The sequence below is a fragment of the Schistocerca nitens genome, chromosome 1 (assembly GCF_023898315.1).
Source record: "Schistocerca nitens isolate TAMUIC-IGC-003100 chromosome 1, iqSchNite1.1, whole genome shotgun sequence".
NCBI classification, from domain to species: domain Eukaryota; kingdom Metazoa; phylum Arthropoda; class Insecta; order Orthoptera; family Acrididae; genus Schistocerca; species Schistocerca nitens.
In genome coordinates this window covers 748,017,057-748,033,467 of record NC_064614.1, presented here as the reverse complement: position 1 = coordinate 748,033,467, position 16,411 = coordinate 748,017,057, and the positions used below count along the sequence as shown (strand labels likewise).

Genomic DNA, 16,411 nt, shown 5'->3' with positions numbered 1-16,411 from the left:
GGAGTGTTAACCCTAAAACAGAATAACCACCACCATTCACTGGAGTGTTAACCCTAAAACAGAATAAATGGTGTGACAGAATAAGCAGTAAACCGCATCTGAAAATGGGGTGACTAATGCAGCCGGCAAAGAATGGTCAAGGTCTCCAGAGCCAGCATGCGACAGAAGCCACCCCTACACCAACTACCTTGCCCTGGATCAAAACTAGTTCAAAACATTACATCTGAGAATAAAAACCACTTTCACTGAGAAAAGAGATAACCAGTTCAACTGTCCGCCAATATTAGAGGCAGAGAATACGGAAGATCATGGTTCGCATGGAGACCCAGAAGGAGGGGTATTACACCTAGAGACCATTGCCTGAGAGACTCTTCAAGCGCAATGTAGTGGCAACTCATTATATAAAATAATACTACAAGTTAATCCAATATGACTGATGAAAGGGCAACACAGGACAGTGGAATCCTTCCACGAGGAATAGAATGAGGATCACCATGCAGCAGTAGTCTCCTGGATAATGCAGAGATTATTAGAGGAGGCAGTAGCCTGCCAGATGATGTTTCAACTGTGAGTGAGTTGTTATTGACAAAGACCCTGAGTAGATTGAGTCTTTGAGTAACATTAAGATTTTGGATTGCCTGATTAAAAGTCAGAGTCTGGGACCATATCATGTGATGAGTGAAGAGCTTGAAGGAGATCCCACTCGATGAAAAGTCGCAAATGATAGGGTGATTTCTCCATCTTGTCTTGTGTGTTCAGAAGCTAGATGCATAAGAAGAGGATGCCAATACTGTAGCAAAGTGACCCGCAAGGTGTTTAGCAAGAACAGATGCATCAGTAGAAATACAACCATAAAGGAGGGAACTTGGAACATTTGTTGATCTGTGGCAACCCAGCAGGCTATGGAGCTTGGTCCACCTCGGATAAAGATGCATACATTCGGAAGGAGGGGATGTAGCACTCCCAGCATTCTTTCTTACTGTGTTTAATTAGACAGTGAGGCTTAGTACGAAGCTGATAGAAAGTTATGAGAGTTGTCTGACAGATACTCTTGAGACATTACAGGGCCCTTCGATGATCTACACAACCGCTGCAATGTCTTTAGTCCACTACAGCACCATTCGGGGTGGAGGTGGGGAGCCTGCAGATAGACAAATAGTACTTACTGTGAGGGATCATGTACGAAATGTCTCCTACAACCTTGTCAACACTATCTGACAGATGATGGAAGCAAGGGAAGAGGTGTACAACAGTCAGTTGACTCTTCAAACAACTCAATGTGAATGGTGACAACATATGACACGATCACCAGAAAGTGATCACTGCCACGAATATCATCGTAGAATGACCATTCTAGTGAAGCCAAAGTTTCAGGGAAGATACTGTAAGGTTGGTGGCCAAATCAGCACCATGGATGGCAATGAAGTGGGTATGGATACAACCACTGAGGAGAGAGATCAAGATTGGAGAGAAGCTGGTTGATCAGAAGGCCCCTGTCAGACAACATGCTACTTCCCCACAGGGAGTGGAGCACAATGAAATCCCCAACCAGGAGGAAAGGGGAGGGGGAGTAGGCAAGGAAAGTTGTTGGACTGAAGTGATCATCTCAAGATATTTAAATGCCATGCCTCATGGTAAAGAAAGGTTACAAATGACTGCTTCCACTGCACTATGGAGGAGAATCCACTCACTGATTACATCTGTACAAACCAATAGACAGGCCCCTCCAGATGCTCTTATGAGCAATGCATTTCTGACAGAACACACAGTAACTTCAAAGATATGGAGAATGGTCATCAGTAAGATGTGTTTCTTGGTGAGTAACACAGGTCACAAAACAGGATGAAATTAGTTGTTTTACAATGAAGCGCCAAAGAAACTGATAAATGCATGCATATTCAAATACAGGCAGAAAACAGTACTGCGGTCGGCAGCACCTATATAAGACAACAAGCATCTGGCGCAGTTGTTAGATTGGTTACTGCTGCTACAATGGCAGGTTATCAAGATTTAAGTGAGTTTAAAAGGGACATGAGCGATGGGACACAGCATATCCGAGGTAGCAATGAAGTGGGGAATTTCCTGTACGACCATTTGACGAGTGTGCTGTGAATATCAGGAATCCAGTAAAACATGAAAACTTCGACATCACTGTGGCTGGAAAAAGAACCTGCAAGAACAGAACAAACGATGACTGAAGAGAATCGTTCAACGTGACGGAAGTGCAACCCTTCCACAAATTGCTGCAGATTTCAATGCTGGGCCATCAACAAGTGTCAGTGTACAAACCATTCATTCAATGAAACATCACCGAAATGCGCTTTTGGAGCCGAAGGCCAGTCGCATGCCCTAAGATTGCACAACACAAATCTTTACACTTCACCAGGGCCTGTCAACACGGACATTGGACTGTTGATGACTGGATAGATGTTTCCTGGTTGGACAAGTCTTGTGTCAAATTGTATCAAGTGGATGGACGTGTACATGCATGGAAACAACCTCATGAATCCATGGGCCCTGTATGTATATCACCAGGGGACTGATCAAGCTGGTGGAGGCTCTGTAATGGTGTGGGGCATGTGCAGTTGGAGTGATATGGGACCCCTGATACATCTAGATACAACTCTGATAGGTGACACATATGTAAGCATCCTGCCTTATCACCTGCATCCATGCATGTCCTTTGTGCATTCTGACAGACTTGGGCTATTCCATCAGGACAATGTGACACCCCACATGTCCAGAATTTCTACAGAGTGGTTCAGGAACACTCTTCTGAGCTTAAAAACTTCCACTGGCCACCAAACTCCCCAGAAATAAACATTATTGAGCATATCTGAGATGCCTCGCAACGTGCTGTTCTCAAGAGATCTCCACCCCCTCGCACTCTTATGGATTTATGGACAGCCTTGCAGGATACATGGTGTCAGTTTCCACCAGCACTCCTTCAGACTTTAGTCGAATCCATGCCACGTCATGTTGGGCACTTCTGCATGCTTGCGGGGGACCTACACAATATTAGGCAGGTGTACCAGTTTCTTTGGCTCTGCAGTTTAGTTCTCACAGGTGACAGTAATACATATTGAGTTCCATTGAATTATATCTTCATGGGCGTTCTGATTAAGTGTGGAGGGGTCAGGTAAACAGGTCATGTCCCAAGACAAACAGAGGTGAGAGTGGAAAAAATATCAACTAACACCAGTTCAGAGTCCGTGTGGGAGGAACAGGAATCTCTGAGGACACCCTAGTAGCCTTCTTCCAAGATTTTTCTCTCTCTCTTTCACTGCTTCTGTCTGTCAATATTCTTTTAATAGCTTATCCAGTGTGGTTGTAGCAGAGAAAATGGAGAGAGCACTTCTGAAAAGGTTTCCTGAGGGGAGTTCCTGGAAGAGAACCCTGTCACTACTTGACAATGGAGGACGATGCTGCTTCTCTGGCTAGGAGTGGGGCATTGTTCCTGAAGATGGTACTGCAGGAACCATGAGATGAGAGCGCTTATCACCCCCACAGTCGTCTAATTTATCTGCACAACTACTGGAAGTTGATGTCGAGTGAGTAAGTAAGTATACCAGGTACTGCCAATGTTTTGGCCACGATAGTGGTAAAAGTATATTATCAATCATAAAAGTTTCAAAATATGAGAGGTAATTGGAGATCTCCCTGGATGTCACTTTCTTTAAACAGAGTAGCACATTTCGGGGATTGGGCAGGATGACTGATCCCACAATTGACACAGACACATGGCAGTGGACAGGGCTGTCACGAAGTGGTCAGGAACAGTCTCCACAAATTGGGTCACATGAATACTGGGAAACATATGCCTGATATGTTTGTGTTTAGATCATCACACCTGGAGTGGGAAATACAGTTTCACATCACAGCCATAAAGCAAGATTTTGATCTTCTCTCAAAATGAATCCCCCCCACCCTCGAAAGTAGGGACAAATATTACAGTATCAACCTTGTCGTCTGGCAGGCTTGTGACATACAAAGTGTATTCATCACTTCATCAAGTGTTTGCATGATTCTTCATCCACCTGCAGCATTAGGTTGTGGTGAAAATTAAACCTTGCACCACCTTTAGGTTCTTATGAGTTATGAGGTACATCACCAAGTTGTTTACAAGACAATAATGCCCAGGATTTGGTGGGAACTGCACCTTAATTAAGGACCCTCCGTCTGCTCAGGCACGAACTAGAAAAATACAAGAGTATGTGGCTGCATTCCTCCCTGGTGTGCCAAGGTGGAAAAATTCCTGTGTTTGTAACAATTGGCACTAAATTGCAATCTATGGAAAGAGATTGCCAGGGCCTTATGATAATAGCTGATAACTTCAGTCCTTTCATACCACCAGATACCCACCATGATCCTGCTTGCTCTCAGTGCCGGCTCTCCCCATGGATGCCACAAAGCAGTGATGGGAGACCCAGTGCTCCCAACTGACAGGCACCTATTCATTGGCATGTACAGGAAAGTGACAGCTCAGGCATTTATAGTGCGATCTCTGCATTGTCAGGGGTCTACTACTTTGTGGGTACATCACAAAACCCCATGTGGACTGGCTACCATGCTGGATGTTTGGTAATCTTTCTCTAATGGCTTCTAATTCTGTACAAAGTTTTGAAAAGGTGGAGGTCAAACCCAAATGTGGGGACTGAACTTATGTTAATCAAAATATACAATGCAAAATAAGAGAAAGTGGGAGAAGTCATAACATATATCATACAAGCGAGCTAAGTTGTCAGCAGAGAATCAGTCCTAGAAAACAAGTCTGAGGAAAGATCCTCAGAGAATAAAATTGCAGCAAGGGGAAGGAAGAAGTACTGCAGTAGCTTGGGGACCCAACCTCATCACACAAATACCAACAAGAGAGTTGCGAGCCTCCTGGGAGGAAGTTTGCAGTATTTGAAAATTCTGAAGCAAAAATGCACTTAACATATCATTCCCAAATTCCTAGTTTTGAAAAACATGAAGACTGTTTAGTAGGCAACTCACTTGGAACTGAGATTGAATTTTACCTTTCTCTCTCAGCTCAGACACGAACTGAATTTACTGATTTCTTGTTAGAACTTCAATAACAGAATCGGAAAGTAGATAAAGTGGGTCTTTGGTGAAACTGTGTAAATGAATTTTGAGTGTCCACAGAGCACTACTTACTGCTTGTAGAAACAAAGGAGGAAACGGAAGAAGGGCTGACAAATTATAATTGATACTCTGCTGCCAGGTTGTAATCCATGAACAACTCACTGAAATTCGGAATAATCTTACGAGTATACATGACGGTAAGTGCCCAAGACAACTTAGCCAACTTGACAAACAAGTGGTACAACAACATCATAATTATTTGTATGAAGGTTGCTAAGTGAAGTCCACATGCTGGAATATACTGAAAGTACCCAGGTGAACAGGAATTTAATATCCATTCGAATGTGGTGGTGATGTCAACAAGGTAAGTATCCAGACTGATTATGCATAACATAAAATTGAATTGCATGAATATTTCTCAGCAGTGCAACCTTTATCAGTTTTTGAGGCACTGTTGTAGACATGGTAAAAGGTGAATAAGTTACAGCCCACCCTCAAGAAAGAAACAACAAAACATGCAGACTTTGCCCACTGTAACATGCTACAATGCAGACAAAAACTATTCTGTCAGCTGATAAACAAGGTCCATATTAAACCTTTCCACAGAATTTCACAAATGAGTAGTGGAAAAGTAAACCCTTTTAGTGAACAATAAGATTTTCGTTAACCAATCTGAAACATCCACGATCTTGTTTAATTGCTACAACAAAAATTATCATGGTGTCCCCACAGTTACTTTATCCGCTCTGCCTCCAAATTTGGGACACTGCAATAATTTATTGTTACAGTTGAAAAGTGATTTGGTGGATAAAAATTCACAATGAATGAAATAGCTCACATGTTATAGAGTTCAAGGAATTATTTACTGGCGAGGCTTCTACTAATCACAAAAATGTTAACATTCCTCACTCAAAAGTCACTGTCTTTTTTACCCACCAATTTGTGTGATATTTGCAGATAATGCACAATAATTATGTGAAAGGTATAAATAAATTTCTTTTGTACATATATTTCATAATAAAAGTTGAATTACATGTGACAAGAACTGAAAATAATGGCCAACACGTACCCCAGGAGCAGACAAATTGAGCACACACGAATGTGCCGCAAAGATGCGACCATTACTGGCAGTGATGGAGACATCAGAAAAATAGCCATCCTCAAGAGCTGGTAACAGTGAGAATGGAGCATCTCCAGGTGGGTCAGGGTCAGATTCCACCACACGTTTGCACCGCAGCATGCACCAAGCATCACAAGTCAGCACCATTGTATCCTGACCATCAGGATGGTCTACCTGCAATAAAAAGTACATATACCAATTCTTCAGACCCAAAACTTCAGACGAGTACAACAGAACAATTTGGGGTAAAAATGTGAAATGAAACTAAAGAGAAGGACACTATATTTATAGTCTGAAAGAAATTATGTCTAGATGGCAAAGACTGTATTAAACACTATGAATAAATTTTGAAACTCTAGCAAATATTTCTTTACATCTCTTACCAATTATAAAGGACAGTCAAATGAAAATGAGACAATGGACAAAAAGGAAGTGAACTGTCTATTATTGCAATAGAAATCACCATAACCATTAATACATTTATTCCACTATGAGACAAGATGGTCAATGCCCTCACGGAAAAATGTTTGTGGTTGCCGAAAGAACCCCGACTGTACTCAGACATGCTCCTCGTCATCCAAAGCTTACCATTGGCTATGAATGTCTTTCTTCAGGGCTCCAAAAATATGAGAATCACACAGGAAGAGGTTGAGACTTTATGGAGGATGTGTAAGGGCTTCCCAGCAACACTCCCTGCAGCATAGTTGAAACAACATACCAAAAAATGCCCGCACATGTGTTGCCAAGGTAGTTTCGACTATGCTGCAGAAGATTCACTAGGAAGCCCTTGTACACCCTCCATACAGTCCTGATCTCTCCCCATACAGTTTTGATATTTTCGATGCCCTAAAGAAAAGATGTTTGAGGCCATCAAGATGCTTTCAAGAGGTGTATGCCTGTGTACCATCATTGTTCCACAGACAACTACAAAAAGTAGAAGGTTGGATGTGCATTCCTAGTGTATGTAAGGATAATTCATACCATTCCATAGTTACTAATTTCGCAGCAAAAGTAACAGTTACCAATGAAACAGCACACATAGCGAAGTGTGAAATTTGTTACATAACAAAATAATGACTGCCAATTAGGTGAAACATGACAATATCAGGTAGAAACAGTCTGTCACACACTAACAAACTACAAAGCAGACAAAATTTGAGCTTTGACATCTTTTCACTCACAAATCTTAGAAACATTGTGCAAGCTCCAATTTGACAAGAACAGAAAACGGAATCACCCATGTCCTTTTCAGAGGAACTACCCCTGTGTGTGTCTTAAGCAAAAGAGAAAAACCACGAAACTGTTAAAATGAGTCAGCAATTGTAAATTTTGCTATGATTAGTGTGGACGAGACTAGAAACATAGTAGATAACATTCCTGTATTAAAGACTATAAACAATAGATTAACATTTAGATTGTCATAAATGAAATTTTGAACCACGTTGAGCTGCAAGAACAAGACAATATCACAGCCAAGTATTAACATGAAAAAGTACCTCATGATTTCACAACAGACTGATTTATGGGGAGTCTGTGCAGTGACAAGTGAAATGATACAAACCAAAACCTGTCATTGTACTACTAAATTTAACGCATTTCTAGATACATATTTCCATAGATTAAGGCTGCTTCCCAATAAAAACTAGATTAAAAAGCACATCGAAATGAATAAATTATTTGGCATTCAATGGCTCACACAGTTTAACAGTTCTTGTAGGTTTCTGTGCCTGAAATGTTCCACGAACTCAGTAAACCACCTTTCAATGGCCACTATCAACAATTTTTACTTAGATGTCTGGTTTTGAGATTTTAAACTTCATTCTGAAATATTTTGTAAATCATTTTGTCATGCAGCCAAAAATTAGACATGGAAGTGATAAAACACATCATCAGTACATGACTGAATTGCTTTTAACGAACGCCAAACAAAAAATGACACTGTCAATGACTACAGGAGGCCACATTCAACCTCTAATATAGCAATGGTAAATGGGTGAACAGGCAAAAGCCAATCAAAAACATTAATATAACTCCATATCTTTTTCACATTCATTGTTTTCAATCAACTTTCTCATCAATTTTTTGACTAAATCTTCTCTTGTTAACTGCACAACAGTTCCCTTTATCACAGCATACTCTAAGATATTCCTATCATTTGCTTGAAACTTGCTTTATTGTTATCTCGTTCCAACTGAGATTTTATTTCTTTTACCTTCTTAAAGCCTACAGCAGCTTTGGGTGTTTCCCAAAGCATCCGTGTTAAATAGCTGTACTTTTTATATCTGAACAAACTTGTTTTCTAAGACCCTGTGGCAAAACTTAACTTACTATAGGAAACCTTGTTCTTAAGAACACAGTCATGATATACAATTTGGACTTCCTGTCTAATCAATTTCTTTCCAACTTTGAATTTATTTCTACTCTCTATCTGATGATCTTTGATCACTTTAAATGTTAGAACGATTAAAAATCATAATATTCTGCACAAAATTTAAAACAGTCCACTCGCATTGGCAACATTAAAATTCCTACCTAGACAAGCCTTACATGGGTAAACCAAATAAGCTTGATACGAGGGGAAAATTAGCTGTGGCTTATATCTGCTCACGCACCTACGGTATCAAAAGCAGCTGCTAGCAAAACATTAAGAATAGTTTCACAAGGCAAAATTTTCCCATACCTTAATTTATGGCATGGAATTGTGAAGTTGAGGTGCAGAATACTAATACTGCAGAGAATTACAATAAGTATAATGCAGGGCTCAGGACACTGGTTCTCTGCCTGTGTGTTATCACGACGACGATGATGATTATTTTGGATGTGGGGTATTCAACTTCATTAACATCAATGCCCTGATGAAAAGTCAACATGCCATTCTCATGAGGGGAGTGGGGGTGGGCGGCAGAGTAGTTTGTAATGCATTATAGTCCACCTTTCCTTCCCAACACTTTAGGGATGAGGACCGACAATTCACAAAACAACAGGATCCGTGTAACACTGGTGTCAGTGTCTGTGAGCATGGTGAACAGGTCTCCAGCTAAACCAAGGGCTGCTCCGATGTCATACACAAGATATACATAGCCAAATATGCTAAACCAAATGTGGTACACCACAAACTTCACAGAGTGGTGGACCCTCCTGCCACAAGAGGAAACCGTGTGTTAAATGCCTATGTCCCATGTGAAGCTTTATGAGCACTACTACCTTCCACTGGTGAGGTGGGCATGAAGTCTGCCAGCACCTTGAGTGACCACAGTTTATTTTCTGTCACCTCCAAACATTCAATTTCTCACAGACGTGTTATTCATCTGTCAAAAAGGAGATGACAGCATGTAAGGGAACGGCACATCAACATAAAACTCCATCCTGACATGCTTCTTTGGCTGCTTTATCATATCGTGCATGTCATTTTCTTGTTTCCCAATGTGTCCAGACAGTCAGCAAAAGATCACCACCTTGCCATGGTGTTGGGGCCACTGTAATGAGTTATGAATGATATGAATCAATTAGTGTGTGGACAGCTTGTAGCGCACTGAGCAAGGCAGAATGGACAAGAAACTTTGTACTGTGACACCTGTATATTCACTCCAGTATCATCGTACTGCCACATAACACCACTTCATAATTTGTACATTGATCCGAAATGTGCACTCTAAAAACCCAATCAGAGAAACAGCTGAACAACCTAGGGCATTCTCTTGCTAAGATCCATCCATATGAACAATAAAACTGTGTTAAGTTCTTAAAATGGAGGAAAACAGTTGTATAAATGTAATCTGAAGTACAAGTTTTCTTGTACTGTGTCAAGCTAAAAATCACTTTGGGCCTATGAAGACACCAAGGCTGCAATCTGTCCCTTCACCAAATGTGTATTCTGAGGTCTGGTATAACCAAATACTCGAGACAGTAAACAGCACATATCTCGAAAGGCTTAGTCACATTGTGTCTAATTCTGCACAGCCACTCAAAGTTGGGATGGACTACTGCACTAAATGCCAATGACTGAGGCAACACAGATTTTTATGGTCTGCTGAGCCAGAAAGAGGTGCCCACCAAATCCAGAGTGGTGGTTTACCAGCTTTTGCACACAGAGACAAGAAATATGGGCTGATCCATAAATCACACTGCCATAAACTAACCGTGATCTGACAAATGCCCTATAAAGTTGCAGGAGGAGAAACATGTCAGCTCCCCTCATCTTTCTGCCGAGGCATTTCAAATTATTCAATGATCTGAAGCCCTTTATTTGCAGATCTTTCAGGTGCAGGAGCCAGGTTAATTTTGATTCAAATTACAGGCCCAAAAAGTGCACTTTAGCCTTAAGATGTGAAAAATTTTCCACTATTGTGAGCTCTGGATGAATAAAACATCAACAAGCACAGTTAAAACTGACATACATAGTCTTCTCTTGTGAGACCCTAAAACTAATTTTATTGGCCCAAGCTTCCAGCCTCCTGATGCTCAGCTGCAGTAGCTATGTTGTCATTTTACACCTGGAGGAATAGTAGAAAATTGCAAATTTATCCACAAATAAAGAGCTACGGAGTGCTGAGCAGATGCCATTGATAGGGATTGTAAACAGTGTGACACTGACTGCAGTTCATAGGAGGACCCCATTCTCCTGAACACAGCAATCAGACAAAGTGTCACCAATGTAATATCAAAAGCACTAGTCCTTGAGGAATGACTGGATAAAAAGTGGCAGATGTCCATGTAGTCCTCATTCATGAAGTTGGCAAAGGGTGTTATACCTCCAAGCAGGTACACTTTTGCGAGCTCAAAAAGCACACCAACCAATTTCAGAGAGGGAATACTGTATTGCCATCTCCAGCAGAATTAAGTTGTCAAGGGCAGAACAGTAGCACAATGGGAGGGCACAGGTGACCTCGGAATTCCGACAAGGTGGCATTTGTGGTGGTGGTTAACCACATGCTCTAAAGTGTTACCTGTACAACTGGTACGGTCTCACTCTGGTAACTTTTAGGGTCAGTAGATCCTTGCCTGGTTTCCATGATGAAATTAATATTGCCTCTTTCCAAGTCACGCGGTACGGCCCATCAAACCAGATGTTATTGAAACAAGATAGGAGCTCCTTTGGCTCCAAAGCACAGATAACAGAGCCTGTCTTAAGGAATCTGATCCGGTCTTGGAGTAATGTCTCTGGCCATGCACAGAGATGATTCCACTTCCTACAAGGAGAATGGAAGATTGTAGACCATCTCAATATCTGAGAAGAAGGGTAGCTGCCTTATCTCCACAGTGCTCAGAACTCCTGATATGCAGGAGTTTGTCTGGATAACACATTGATGGTAAAAACATAATCAGCTAAAACCTGAGTTATATCTTTACGCGCATCCAACGAGACCAAATTTCTCAACAAGGCCGTAAGGGGATGTGAACTGCCCTTGCCTGAAATCCAGCTTATTAAGTCCCAAGAATGGGCAGTGGAAGTGGACTGATTAATGGAAGTCATAAATTCCTTCCAGGAGTTCCTCTTCCATTTTTTTATCACTCACCTAACTTGTGCTCTCACAGATCTGAAGGTACAAAGCTTTTCTGTAGTTGGACGGTGTGTGAATTTCCACAAAGCTGTACACTTGGCTCCGATTGCCAGTGACAATCATCATTCCACTTAGGGGACAGGCTGTCCTCTGAGGTGGTTGCTAGATTGGGGAATAGAATCTGTGGCAGCTCATTGGATCATACAGGTGATACAGTCGACCATCTCCTGGGCACAATCCAGTTGTTCAAAGATGGCCTGCTGAATGTGTCGCAACCAATTTGCCTCTGAGCCATCCACTTTTGTGGCCTCCTGTCAACCACCATCCGAGTCAGCACAAAAATCCACACCGGAAAGTGGTTACTGGAATGCAAACCTGTAGAAATTTCCCACTGAACTGAGTCTGCAATAGCTGGGGAGCAAACACAAAGGTCAGTGGCTGATAATCACACTGTAGCTGTAGGAAAGTGTGTCACTTGACCAGAGAGCAACAGGCAGATATTCTCTGGATGGATGAAGTGCTCGATAATTTGACCCCTGCAGCAAGTGGTAGTGAAGCCCCACTGCACATTCTGTGCAATGAAGTCACCCACAAGAAGGAATGGATGGGGGGAGAGCCCCAAAGAGTTCTGTCTGTCCATCTGCATCCAGTGGCTCATTTAGTGGGATAGTAAGCATCCCAGGATGATTCATTGTGTCCAGTTTTAATGATGCCACTGAGAGAATTTCTACTCCCGTAGACCAACTCATTCAGTCTATTACCTGCAACCTGCCCACCTATATTAAAAATACCAGCCAATTCATCCACTGATTCTCCACAGTTCCTGTTCCTTTACCACTACTGATGCGACCTCCCTCACATTAACATCTCTAATGCCCATGGCCTTACTGCTATTGAACACTACCTTTCCCAACACCCAATGAATTACAAAGCTATAACCTCCTTCCTAGTTGCCACGACAAACTATATCCTCACTGCCTTAGAAGACATTACCTACAAACAAATCCGAGGTACTGCTACGAGCACCCGCATGGCACCCTCCTACGCCAACCTATTCATGGGTCATCTAGAGGAAATCTTCCTAAACACACAGAATTCCAAACCTGTCACCTTGTTCAGATTCAGTGATGATATCTTTGTGACCTGGATCGAGGGTGTGATCACCCTATCCACAGTCCCCCAGACTCTCATCATCATCATCATCATCATCATCTCCCCCACTTGCTTTACCTTGTCCAACTCAACCCAACACAACACCTTTCCTTACGTTGGCCTCCACCTCAAAGACAGCTAAATTAGTATGTACAACTATATCAAACCTATAAGCCATCAGCAATATCCACTTCGAGAGCTGCCACCCATTCCATACCAATAAGTCCCTTCTGTACACCTAGCCACATGAGGGCGTTGCATCTGTAGTGTCGAGTGGTCCCTCTAGAAATATTCCAAAGGTCTCACCGAGGCCTTCACAGGCCATAATTACCCTCCCAATCTAGTACAAAAATGGATCTCCCATGCCTTATCTCTCCAGTCACCCATCATCTTCCAAAGTCCTACCGTGTATCCACAGAGCAGCATTCCCCTCATATCTCAAAACCACCCAGGACTAGAGAAACTGAATCACTTTCTCGGCCAGAGTTTTGACTACCTCTTATTGTGCACTAACATAGCGAATGTCCAACTCATTACTCTTCCCATCCCCTCTTACTCCGAACCCATCCTCATTCATCCCTACATTAGCCCTGCTCCCAACCCCTTGCCTCATGGCTCATATATCCCTGTAATAGACCTAGATTCAAGACCTGCCCCACATCCTCCCACCACCATCACTACTCCAGTCTGGTCATAAGTGTCATTTACCCCACCAAAGGCAGGGTTACCTGCACAAACAGTCATGTGATCTACAACTAAGTTGCAACCACTACACTTAATTTAATGTTGGCATGACAGCCATAAGCTGTCATGTCTGCATGAATGGCTACCGATGAACTGTGGCCTCTAAACAGCTAGATCACCCTGCTGCTGAGCACTCCATCCAATGTGAAGTTCTTCATTTCAATTGCTTCACTGTCTGTGACATCTGTATCCTTCCCACCAACACGAGCTTTTCTGAATTGTGGAGATGGGAACTCTTCCTTCAATATATCCTACATTCCCGTAACCCTCTTGGCTTCAACCTTCGTTAGTCATTGTTCTTACCAATCAGCCCCATCCCGGTCCCCACTCCAACATTATACATTATCCCACCAATGCACCCTCAGTCCATTCACTTCTCTCCTTTTCTGCTAGCCCCCCCCCCTCCCCCAACCTTTGTCTATCTCCCGACTGCACCTAGCTGTGCTATCGTCTCTCCACCTCATCCCTGTATGCTCCCACAGGCAGCACTTTACTATCCGCGACCCGTACCCTGCTATCCTTCCCCCTCCCTGCCCCAGCCACCTCCTTATCCCACCACCTGGTTGCCTCTCACAAAATGTGCTGTTGCTTGCACCCGGCTTCAGTAGCCACAGACTGTGGGCACGTGTGTGTGTGTGTGTGTGTGTGTGTGTGTGTGTGTGTGTGTGTGTGTGTGTGTGTTGGTTGGTTGGTTGGTTGGTTTTGGGGTTTGATGGGGGCTAAACAACAAGGTCATCAGTCCCGTTCCAAACAGACATACTTGTAAAAGGCCTATACAGTAAGAACATAACCTCTGCACCCAGCTAAAATGAACACCGCAACAACACAAAATAGATGACACTTAAAGGAGCAGAGCAAATAGTTGACAAGAGTAAAACAGACTACAGTAGTTGATGGATCAGGTAAAAGGTCAACCAATCAACTACAAATGAAGAACCTCCAGCTGGAAAGCGTTGATAGAGGTACCAACACAACTTGTTACCATAAAAGACACTATATTGGTATCCTCGTCACAATTAAAAGTCGCTGGAGTGGGTGTAGCCTGAGAAATCATGCGCGAACGCCCACACTAGAGCGAGTGATAAAACCCATCTGCACGGATAAAACATAAAACTGAGTCAGCTATAGAGACATCGTCACCTAGAATTAAAGGAAGTGCAGCTGGTAAATTAAAGGACTGCCGCAAGGGGGCTAAAAGGGGGCAGTCCATCAGAAGATGGACCATGTCAGCCCTGCATCACAGCGACACTTGGGCGGGTTCTCACAACGAATGAGATAGCTGTGGGTCAACCACGTATGTCCAATTCAGAGACAGCAGAGAATAACCGAGTCCCTACGCGTGCCCCTCAAGGATGAGTTCCATACAGCCATGGACGACTTGACCATGCGGAGCTTATTTGACATGTTCAAGACAGACCATTCAGAGCTCCAGACATCGCGGACCTGGCGATCTAGGGCTGACCGGAGGTCTCTTTCCACGAGACCAAGCTCCAGGGTTGGCGAAGTGGTGACCTGCTTGGCCAACCGATCGACATGTTCGTTTCCTGGAATGCCGATGTGGCCCGAGGACCACACGAACTTCACTGAACGAGCACACTCGGCGAGAGCAAAAACATCATCTTGAATACCGCGCACCAAACAGTCTCAAGAAAAACACAGGTTGAGTGCTTGCAATACACTCAGGGAGTCACTGCATATGACAAATGACTCCCCGGGGCAGGAGGAAAGATGAGCGAGTGCACGATAAAGAGCAACCAGCTCCGCAGTGAAAACACTGCTCCCACAAGGCAGGGACTGCTGCTCAACATAGTCTCTGTTGATGAAAGCAAACCCAGTGCATCCATCGACCACAGAACCATCGGTGTAGACTACATCTGCATTGCAAAACGAGGCAAGAAGAGCCAGGAATTGTTGGCGAAGACTGGCAGGTGGAACGGAGGACTTGGAGTCGCAGGACAAATCCAAGCAAAGCCGCAAGCAAGGGAGGGACCAAGGAGGGGTAGAAGAAGAGGGCCAGTAGGATGGACGAAGGGGAAAGGACTCGAGTGACTAGAGAAGGGAATGAACGCGGACTGCGATCGGGAGACCCGACCTAGGCCGCCGTCGCGGGGAGGGGAGTGCAGAAGATGGAAAAAGGAGCCTGCGGTTTGGGTGGTCGGGCGAGGCATGGACTCGGGCGATGTATGACGCAAGCAATGTTGTTGGTGGAATCGTAGGGGAGGGATTCCAGCTTCTACAAGAAGGCTAGTCACCGGACTAGTGCGGAAGGCACCTGTTGCCAGTCTGATGCCACAATGGAGAATCGGGTCGAGGATCTGCAATGTTGAAGGTGCTGCTGAGTCATACACCACACTCCTGTAGTCGAGATGGAACTGGACTAAGGAGGGTTGTTCATGCAGCCCCCGAAACAGTGTGGCTGAGGCAGCGGAGAATGTTGAGGTGCCACTATCACAGTTGTTTAAGCTCGCGAAGATGAGGTGTCCAAGTGATCTGAGCATCAAACAACATGCCAAGAAAGCGATGTGTCTCCTCAATACGAAGGAGTTCATTAGCAAGGTAGAGCTCTGGATGGAGGTGGACTGTTCGACGACGACAGAAATGCACCACTCGGGTCTTAGAGGCTGAGAACTGAAAACCATGGTTGGATGCCCAAAAATGTGCCTTATGGATAGCTCCCTGCAGCCGCCGTTCAGTGACTGATGCTTGGGGAACTGTAATAAAGACAAAAGTCATCAGCATATAGAGAGGAACAGACCAATGAGCCCACCACAGCCGCAAGACCACTAATCGCCACCAAACAGAGGGGAAC

The 16,411-nt window shown here is 43.5% G+C and overlaps 1 protein-coding gene across 3 annotated transcripts in view; it reads right to left on the bottom strand.

Moving 5' to 3' along the window:
• Window positions 1-16,411, bottom strand: part of LOC126236967 (uncharacterized) — a 128,726-nt gene that overhangs the window by 100,828 nt on the left and 11,487 nt on the right. For 2 of the 3 annotated variants that reach the window (XR_007545015.1, XM_049946681.1), the window contains exon 4: window positions 6,155-6,379. Coding sequence is in view for 1 of the 3 variants with exons in the window: in XM_049946681.1 (XP_049802638.1) it covers window positions 6,155-6,379 (225 nt within the window). In the remaining 2 variants the exon portion in view is untranslated. The remainder of the gene's footprint in view (window positions 1-6,154; window positions 6,380-16,411) is intronic. The other variant, XR_007545016.1, reaches the window with a different exon arrangement.